This window comes from Temnothorax curvispinosus, unplaced genomic scaffold (assembly GCF_003070985.1).
Source record: "Temnothorax curvispinosus isolate PA1 unplaced genomic scaffold, ASM307098v1 QBEX01018224.1, whole genome shotgun sequence".
NCBI classification, from domain to species: domain Eukaryota; kingdom Metazoa; phylum Arthropoda; class Insecta; order Hymenoptera; family Formicidae; genus Temnothorax; species Temnothorax curvispinosus.
The window spans coordinates 490,519-500,539 of record NW_020228004.1 but is presented as its reverse complement, the minus strand read 5'-3'; the positions used below and the strand labels follow the sequence as shown (position 1 = coordinate 500,539).

The following is a 10,021-nucleotide window of genomic DNA, read 5'->3' as shown; positions in this document are numbered from 1 at the left end:
TGTTAATTGTGATATTAAGAGATTAGAAGACGTACCTCAGAGTTATTTTATCACGAATCAAATGTTGAATATTACTCTTAAACTTGCATATAACTGTTCAAGTTCCAAAGTTTATCTTCTATTCCAACCAAATATTTAAAATTCTCGATTTTTCACGGCAATCGGGCGAACAGAAGTAACATTGAAAAGACAAGATTTCGTTTTCTTCTGTGTCCAATATCGTCGTATTGGCAATACAGAGCGGGTTAAGCCTCATGAACTCCGTTATATAAGAGTCTAAACAAGGCCTTTTGCAATAAAGGCAATAATTCGTTTCAGTCTCAAGATACTCGAACTGCTTGAACAACTCAGGTGGTATGTTGTCTCTTTCTTTTCGGTATGTTGATCTACAGAAACGTCAGAGCTATTATTTCGGCTCGAATCGTGTATCTTATTTCGAGCGGCGACATGCGTGTGCCATGCCCACAACGTGGGCAGAAAGAAGAATGGATGTGAAGCCAACAAACCTGTTCTTCAAGACCACTTTAGCTGCCAAGATACGAAGCGTCAACTCCTTGAAAATAAGAGTACCATCAAGTGTAAGAAAGTCATTCGTCGAAACGTCCAAAGTTTCCAGTTGCATGTTCATCATACTTCCCGGTAAATAGAACAATTTGTTATTCGATGATCTCAAAACTTGCAAGTTTCGTAGATTTCCGATGCTCTGCGGCAAATATCTCAGCGAGTTGTGGCAAACTATCAGCTCTGTCAAAGCACTTAACTTCCCGATGCACGCCGGTAGTACAATCATCAACTGTAATCAATGACAAATTGTGATCACCAATGACAATGGTCAATTAAATTTATTTCTCCGACAACAAAATCCGCGATCCATTTATTCCCGTGTAAAGATATAATACAACTTACTGAATTCTTGCTCAGATCTAGAAAACGTAGATTATTCTGAATGGCCGTTTGTTGCAGCCAGTGCCATTCAAATTCGTGGGACGCTCCAAAACCATTGTTCGACAGAACGAGCTTCTCAAGGTGAGGTAAGGTGCCCAAATCCCGCGGCAAAAATCTGAGCGAGTTATGGCAAACTATCAGCTCTGTCAAAGCACTTAATTTCCCGATGCACGCCGGTAGTTCGGTCAACTGTAATCAATGACAAAATTGTGATTACCAATGACAATGGTCAATTAAATTCATTTCTCCGACGACAGAATCCGTGATCCATTTATTCCCGTGTAAAGATAAAATACAACTTACTGAATTCTTGCTCAAGTCTAGAAAACGTAGATTATTCTGAATGGCCGTTTGTTGCAGCCAGTGCCATTTAAATTCGACGGACGCTCCAAAACCATTGTTCGACAGAACGAGCTTTTCAAGGTGGGGTGAGGCGCCCAACTCTTTTGGCAAAGTGGTGATTCCACTGCAGTTTGATAAGTTCACGTATGTTAGCTGGTACCATACTGTAGGATCATCGAAGGTAAGAGAGGATGGAGCGTTATTATTGTTCCGACTGAAGAATTTTCGTAAACGTTTCCTTATTTTCGTAAACATCGTTTGATTCAAGCGTGGAAAAGAGCTATCCGGATTTAGAAAGTTCTTAAAATGAATAGCGTTAGATGATTTATACACTTATGGTTATCGCAATGTGATCGCATAAATTTTATTGTAATTTTGTTATTATTAAGAAATAAACGTTTCGTGAATTCGTGAATTCGTGAATTCTCTCGTTTTATGGTGATTGATCTGAAAAAGACGTTTATTTGATTGTTTCTTTATATAATTGGAAGCAAAATTGGAAGTTTTTCAAGGACTATAGAAATTATCACAAAATGTTACAGCCAAATTGTTTCTTAAACTTGACAGATTATAATTAAAAGAAGAAAAAGAATCTGTTGCGCATTATTCTGCGTTTTATTACCTTGCTTGCTCCACCGCGTTTGCGAAAAAGGGTGAATTATTTTCTCTTTGATGCGGAAGTTACCGAAGGTAGTGTTCCCTTACTAGAGTCTCGACATTTACTGACGTGTAATTTCATTGCTGTTTACTTGTTTCGTATATTGACGTTAGATTCAAATCTAAAGCAATGTCGAGGTCAACGTTTAAAGTTGAAAATATACCTTTTTTTTGACCGAATATAATTACGATAGAAACCTTGGTTAAATTTAAAATTTTCCTATACAAACTGTATATTTTTAATTTCAGAAATCAATTAAAGTTTGATTCAATAAAAACAAACCAATCTGTAGAGACTCTCTACTACCCGCGTCTACCGGGTCTACCCCCGCCAATTAAAATCGGCGGTCCTTTTTTCTTCAAATGTATCTGTTTCCTTTTCTTTTCGAAATTTTTTTATCGTACAATTTGTATGTAACATACAATTAACGCGTCAAACAATATAATATAAGTAACGTACAGAAATCATAAAAAAATACATTATACAACTAAATTACTTACACATTTCCGATACCTAGCTAATGGCAAGTTGCGGACAAAACCATCCAAAATGCATATAATATGACGAAATTCGCAATTCTTATCTTATTTTAATGTATAGGCTGTTCTCTGTTTTTACCGAAAATAATTATAATAGATGAGACCTTGCTGAAATTTAGACTTTTTCTATACAAACTATATATTGATTAATAAATGATACGTACGCTCTTCTTAACTATAATATCTGTAGCAGATAAAATAATTAGATACCGTATAGGTAATATGATTTGATTTCTCAGAAGAAGTGATCAGTATATAGCGTAGACGCGGTAGTATATGTAACGAAATTTATTTATAAATTTTAACTCAATACTTGATAAAGAACGAATAAATAAGGAAGATGTTGTAATTATTGTAATAAAAATTAATCATATAATATTTAAAATCTTAAAATGTCTTATCCTAATATTTTTGTATTAATACTTGTAATACATTATTGTATAAAATTGCAATATAACTCTAAATTTAGATGAATACTATTAATTTTTAATAATTAAATGTGGATGTAAATAATTTGTCTACTAGAGTAATTGATTTGCTGCAACAAGAGTTTTATTATATATATAGTCATCTAAAAAAATGAAAATTTTATAATTCGTTATTAAACATATATATTTCAGATTACTAAAATTTCAGGCTACTTTTTATTTTTTACTGTACTTGTACTACGTATAATTAAGTACAATACAATTAAGATACATTAATATACAATAAAAGAGAGAGAAAATATTGTTATCTCTTTGTTAACAATATTTTCTCTCAAAAATAAAAGATATTGTACATCAATTATCAGTTTATAAAAATGTCTTATCGGTATAATAGTCGATTTGTATACTTAAAATTTACTTATATAAAATTATATAAAATTTATATCACGAAGTATGGGAAATACAATAAAATAGTGTAAATAGCTAAAATCTATGAAAATAAAACAGATTTAACGAAATGTTTGCTGCAAATTTTATCAGCAAAATTCCGGCATAAGTGCAACAAAATCTATATTAACGGAACATACATAATTGCCAGCAAAAATCGTTCTGCGATTTCGTAATTATTTAAATAAAATATTCCATTTAAATTGTTACAAATAAGTGACGGATTCTACTCAGTTTCTGCTAGAAATCTATTCTGAGGTTATCTAGATAGGTTCTGCTGTGGTAGAATACGAGAACTTACTGCTTAATGCAGATGCAGTTGCCAATCGGCCAATTATGCAGCCACAACATTTTATTCGAGCATAATATTGTGCAATATATTTTGCCACAATATTGTTCGAATTATCTTATGGCAAACTATTAGCATTTTTCTTACTGGGTGCGTAAAATAAACCTCAAAATAAAAATTATATACAATATGATCGATTTGTGGAATCAATTATTATTTTGATTATATTTAGTCTTGCATAACGAGATTGTCATCATCGGTACGTGAGTCTATTTTTTATTCATTTAAAAATTATGTAAGTATATTATATGTAAGCATACGCATTGTATAACGGTATGTAACGGCGCACAAATAAAGATTATGATAAATTAATATTATAAAAATCATTATAAACTGATGTATCTGTGACTTAGATGCTATTACCAATTTCGATAATATCAGACCAGATCAATAATGTCAATCAAATGTTGAATATTACTCTTTCAGCCCTGCTCACAATACAGCATATATTAGGAATAAGAATAAATATTAATTAAATATTAGGATATGTAGATGTATGAATATTCCTGTAATAAATATTAAATATTATAGGATACGTAAATGTAGGAATATTTCTATGTATGTCTTTTATATTTTACATTTTATTCTTTTTCATTGTGCGTTACGTTTAATTATTATTTCTAATTCCGATTTCTAATATTTAATATTTAATATTTAATATTTAATATTTAATATTCTTATTCCTAACATGTGCTCTATTGTGCACAGGGGAGACTTTAAGTGCTGGTCATTACTTTAAACGGTATTTAAACTCTAAGGCCCAGTTTCACAAGTGTCGGCTAACTTTTAATCTTAGATTAACACACTCTTCGTCTCTTTCTAAGAGGGACGTTAGAAGGAGACGAAGAGTGAGTTAATCTAAGATTAAAAGTTAACCGACAATTGTGAAACTGGGCCTAAGCCGTAAGAAATTGACCAATCACAGTCGAATATTCTCCTCAAATTCCATTGTGATTGGTCAATTTCTTATGGCTTAGAGCTCAAATATCCTTTAAAGCAAGGTTGTAGACCAGCACTAACTTGGATAACTATAACTGGTTCAAGTCCAAAAGTTCATCATTTTCTCCAACTAGCCATTACAAATGCTCCATATTTCAAAGCAATCGTACGAACAGAAGTAACATTCGAAAGACAAGATAGGTCTTTCTCTTTCGTCTCCGTCCAATATCGGCATATCGGCAACATAGAGTGAATTAAGCCGCGCGAACTTCGTTATATAAGATTCGAAGCAGGGACTCTTGCAATAAAAGCAATAATTCGTTTTCTCAAGATACTCGAGCGACTCAGGCGATATGCTGTCTCTGTCGCAATATGTTGATCTGCGGAAACGTCAAAGCTGTTATTTCGGCTCGTATATTATATTTCGAGCGATGGACATGCGTGTGCCATATGCCTACAACGTGGGCAGAAAGAAGAAAGGATATGAAGTCAACGAACCTGTCCTTCAAGATCACTTTAGCTGCCAAGCTACGAAGCGTCAATAATTGTGTGTGAACGACAATAATGTCAAATGTAAGAAAATCTGCATTCGTCGAAACGTCCAAAGTTTTCAGCACGTTATTTATCATACTTCCTGGTAAATATAACAATTTGTTATCCGACAATTCCAAAACTTTCAAGTTTCGTAGATTTCCGATGCTCTGCGGCAAGTATTTCAGCGAGTTATGGCAAACTATCAGCTCTGTCAAAGCACTTAACTTCCCGATGCACGCCGGTAGTTCTGTCAGCTGTAATCAATGACAAATTGTGATTATACCAATGACAATGATCAATCAAATTCATTTCTCCGACGACAGAATCCGCGATCCATTTATTCCCGTGTAAAGATAAAATACAACTTACCGAATTCTTGCTCAAGTCTAGAAAACGCAGATTATTCTGAATTGCAGTTGGTTGCAGCCAGTGCCATTTAAATTCGTCGGACGCTCCAAAACCATTGTTCGACAGAACGAGCTTTTCAAGGTCGGGTAAAGCGCCCAACTCTTTGGGCAAAGTGGTGATTCCACAGATTCCACTGCAGTTTGATAAGTTCACGTATGTTAGCTGGTACCATACTGTAGGATCATCGAATGTAATAGGTGGAATGTTTTTCCAACTGAAGATTTTTCCTAAACGTTTCCTTATTTTCGTAAACATGATCGTTTGAGACGTGGAAAAAAGCTATCCGGATTTGGGAAACTCTTGAAGCGAATAGCGCTAAAAATGATTTATGTATGATTTATATTTATTGTTATCGCAATAATGAGGCTGCATCAGTTCTATTGTAGCTTTATTATTATTAAGAAAGGAACATTTTATCAATTCGTGAATTCTCTCGTTTGATGTAATTGATCTGAAAAAGACGTTTATTTGATTGTCTCTTCATAATTTGAAACCAAAATTGGAAGCTTTTTAAGAACTATAGAAATTGTCACAAAATATTACAGCCGAATTAAATCTGACAGATTATAATTAAAAGAAGAAAAAGAATCTTGCGTTTTATTACCTTGCCTGCTCTACCGTGTTTGCGAAAAAGGGTGGATTATTATTAATCGTTACTTTCTGGTTTTCTCTTCGACGCGGAAATTACCGTAGGTAGTGTTCCGTTACGAACACTCGACATTACTGCCGTGTCTTCATTATTGTTTACTGTTTTGTATACTGACGTTAACAGAATCGAATCTAAAGTAATGTCGAGGTCAACGTTTTAAAATTGAAAGTTATTCCTCCGGAGCACGCAACAGTGATTGCGTTACAGTCATATTTTTGCCTGTTCGACTATATTTTCTCGGAATTTACAACGCATTACTTTCGATTAGCTTAATTGTTAATATTTAATAACATAAATAATTTTATTTGACTTCTTCGAAAAAGATGAGCGCGTAAGCTTAGGGAAGAGAGAAAGGAAGAAAATAAAATATAAAACACACAAACAGCATTAATTGTTATTAATATACATATATATGTTAAACAAACAGTTCTATTTACTGTTTTTTTTTCTCTTGTATATAATCGGTGTATATGTGCGAGAATAATAATAAAAGGAAGAATTAAGAAATAATTATAAGGATAATTTTTTAATAGTTTATTTTGCAAGGATTGTTTTTTTTTTACACAAAAGTTAAGTTTGAGGAAATTAGAAAAATTACTCATATGTAATTATATAAAATATTGTATAATCTAATCGCAATTTTACTTTTTGTAAAAAAATAATGCAGTTTTTTTTCTATAATTGTTTTTCAATTCTTATTATTTTTCTTATGTCAGAGATTATACCTAAGAGATTATCTAAGAGAAAGAAAAAAATATATAGACATTTTATATATGTATAATTAGTATAATTATATAAGAAAAAAAATTTATCTCAGGTAACTTTATTTATTACAATAAGAATTTGTCGCAGAGAGTTATTTTGCTTTTCAGTTTTTCTACAAAATTTACAAATTCTTTTATTATACATATATATAATATTAATAATGTTTAATATAGTGTATCTTATAATTAATGTAATAAAGAAGCTTAGATAATTTATGTAAACTCGAAAAAGGAGTATTCGAGTACAAATTTAATGCTCGATCGAGTTTGAAATCCACGTGATGAATCGTACGCAAATACACAGAGGTCACTCTCGAAGTTATTTCCGTCTCTATCGGTTCCTTGCTTTCCTCGTGTTTTATAACCCTAATTTTTTGACGATTTGTAGTATATTCGGGACTGAAGTTATAAAAGAATTTTCGTGAAGTCGTTGTTAATCGATGTTGGTTACGTTTTATCGTTATTTTTTCTATCAGAAACGCCTTCAAAACGACAAGTCGAGGCGAATTCCGAGACGCAACATAACCTGCATGAATCTGTTGATTGGTGTGTAAGCATAATAAAAGCTAATATTAATATTAATCAACATTGATTATATTTTTCTGCAATATTTTTTAGATTGAAACCATGTTCACGAATTAGCTCGTGGTATTTAAATCAAGCGATTAGACAGCATAGTCTGTAAGGTGTGAGTCGCTGTTTCTCGCTGTACATGTTTTAAAAAATCCTACAAGAGGCTTTTAAAGAAATTGTTGCTTCTGTTTAGAAGTATGTTCGCTCATATTCGACAGAGGCTACTATTTAATACGGTAATCAAGTATGGCAAACAGAAGGGATACAGCAGTACATTGGCTGTCAGCGAAGTCAAGAGTGAAGTCAAGAGCGAAGCCGAAGATGTGACGGAGCCAATATATCCACCTGTTAAAGACCTAAGCTGGAAAGCTCAGAGGAAGAGGAACAGACAAGCTTGGTATGACAAGATTAAGGGCTTAGAAACCGTGGAGGAGAAACAATTTGAGATCAACATGCCACGTTATTACGGCTGGAAGTCGCTGATCCTAAAGGAACATGTTATACCATACAATGCTCTGGCACATGCGCAATATTATACGAGAACACATGTTGTCCAGGAATCTGGTCTCCCAGCATTTTACAACAATATAGTTTCCACCGAGCAATTGGATAGGATGGTACAAGCAGTCAAGAGTGACATAGAAGATAATATAATTTTCGAACATTGCATTAGACGGTAGGTACTTACATTTTTGGAAACAAATATTCTTTTAGTTATGACATAATGTGCAAGTAATAGTTAATTATTATCTGATTATCCAGTATTAATTATCTAAATTTATATCTATAATTACATAACTTTAAATTATTTAAATCTGAAAGCTTGTCATTTATACAATATGTTATTGCAGAAGAGACCATGAGATACCACCAGATAAGTTCCCATTGGATGAAAACGTTAAGGCTCATGACAGAAAAATATATATGGAAGAAGTTATATCTAAAGCGTTAATTCACAGAATTAATAAAACAATGTTGATACATCTCGCCCCTGAAAATCTGCACTTATTGCACGCTGAAGTCGATTTTGAACCGAGATTAGAAGCATCTTGGTTTGTGGGTAGTTTATATCCCTCTACTTTTCGAAGGTTGAAAAGAAAGTCTATTGAATTTATGAAGGATCATGCTGATGACCCAATAGATTTGCCTGTTCAATATATTGGTCAGCCTGTCATGCATTTAAGGCATAAACATCCCCTGAGAGAGATTATTCCCTTAAGCGATTGTGAAAATCCAGCTTTAGACGTACCTACGTTCAAATTGAATCCCGGTGTATTGACTTATAATTTTGAAAAGAAACACTTGACCAATATACCCGGCTTTTGGCCTGGCGATGAAAGTGAATTCGGACTTTTATCGTATCACAACTGCACGTACTTGCAGACAAGGCCAGAAAAATATAACGACACCTCTACGGCACTTACAGTACAGGCTATATTATCATCTTACAGCTGGTTATTATCGCAAGCCTGTTATCAAGGTACTTTTATAGTTTAAAGTTATTGTTTAGATGTTAATTGAAATTTCAGCTTTCTACATGTATATCTAAAATTTCAGGTTTCTCTACTTTTAACGATATCACGTATCCATTAACCACTCAAACGGTTATAACAAACGGACAATGGTGGTCGTTTTTTGTTTACCAACTCAACACTACTTTAGTGCATTCTGAGCACGCGGATGAAAATCCGAAGCGCAACATTTGTTGGGTTACAGAGCCGATAAAATTATTCGATAAAATAGAAAACGAGAAAGTTCACGGTTTAAATGAAGAAGTTTTGAAAACTTTAATTAAGTTTTACATGAATGTTCCTGAGGAAAGGACGGGCGTAGACTTGAAACCATATTTAGGGAAATCCGTGAAAGTAGTAGCCGACATAGAACACGATGAAAGGAGAAATTGGCTCGAAAAACAATATAAGTATCTCGTGAACAACAGGCCGAGGCACAGGTGAGATAACATTACAATTATTTCAATACTCTTTTTACTGTACTTTTAATGTAAGTGTTAAACAGATTTATAGTGAAAGGAATATTTATTAATATGTAATCTTTTTTTTCAGACGGACACCGGAAATATATGATTGGCAAAAAATCTATTTGATACGATTTAAAACTCGTCCGTTGGATAAGAAACGTGAACCTTGGCAATTCGGCGTTAAAGCGTACAAACGTAGATTAGATGATCATTGTCCACCCTATATACCAAGATGTTTACGAGGTGCCAAATCTCCCAAAATGAGACAGAAGGGACGATTTGCAAAAACGTACTACCCATAATTAGAAATACATATAATTATCATATGTCGAATGTATAAATACAATACAGCGATTGTGAAAGACAATTATTAATTTTTGTCATAATATTTATAATCCTTTATAATTTACTTTTGTTTCCTCGTCAAAAGTTCGCGTACAAAGAATGTTAAAATTCTTGTACAATCTT

General features: G+C 33.1%; 3 protein-coding genes across 4 annotated transcripts; 1 reads left to right on the top strand and 2 right to left on the bottom strand.

Annotated features, from left to right (window-relative positions):
- On the bottom strand, positions 1-2,024 carry LOC112468206 (leucine-rich repeat-containing protein 7-like). The gene is made up of 5 exons (XM_025037294.1): positions 1,910-2,024; positions 1,249-1,567; positions 907-1,134; positions 507-793; positions 1-386 (listed from the first exon to the last, which is right to left on the bottom strand). The coding sequence occupies exons 2-5, from the start codon at positions 1,540-1,542 to the stop codon at positions 119-121; spliced, it is 1,077 nt and encodes a 358-aa protein (XP_024893062.1). The 5' UTR covers positions 1,543-1,567; positions 1,910-2,024; the 3' UTR covers positions 1-118.
- A 2,753-nt stretch (positions 2,025-4,777) lies between these two features.
- LOC112468209 (leucine-rich repeat protein soc-2 homolog) lies at positions 4,778-5,877 on the bottom strand. Its single transcript, XM_025037297.1, has 3 exons — positions 5,551-5,877; positions 5,146-5,435; positions 4,778-5,027 (listed from the first exon to the last, which is right to left on the bottom strand). Exons 1-3 carry the CDS (start codon positions 5,842-5,844, stop codon positions 4,778-4,780), a joined length of 834 nt encoding a protein of 277 aa, XP_024893065.1. The 5' UTR covers positions 5,845-5,877.
- Positions 5,878-7,274: 1,397 nt separating this feature from the next.
- LOC112468192 (39S ribosomal protein S30, mitochondrial) lies at positions 7,275-9,923 on the top strand. Of its 2 annotated transcripts, XM_025037258.1 has the most exons (6): positions 7,275-7,548; positions 7,621-7,688; positions 7,769-8,251; positions 8,427-9,055; positions 9,133-9,526; positions 9,639-9,923. In XM_025037258.1, exons 3-6 carry the CDS (start codon positions 7,773-7,775, stop codon positions 9,853-9,855), a joined length of 1,719 nt encoding a protein of 572 aa, XP_024893026.1. In that variant the 5' UTR covers positions 7,275-7,548; positions 7,621-7,688; positions 7,769-7,772; the 3' UTR covers positions 9,856-9,923. The 2 variants fall into 2 exon arrangements, with proteins under 2 accessions (XP_024893026.1, XP_024893025.1); XM_025037257.1 differs by having other exon boundaries at positions 7,276-7,548; positions 7,621-8,251.
- Positions 9,924-10,021: the final 98 nt, after the last annotated feature.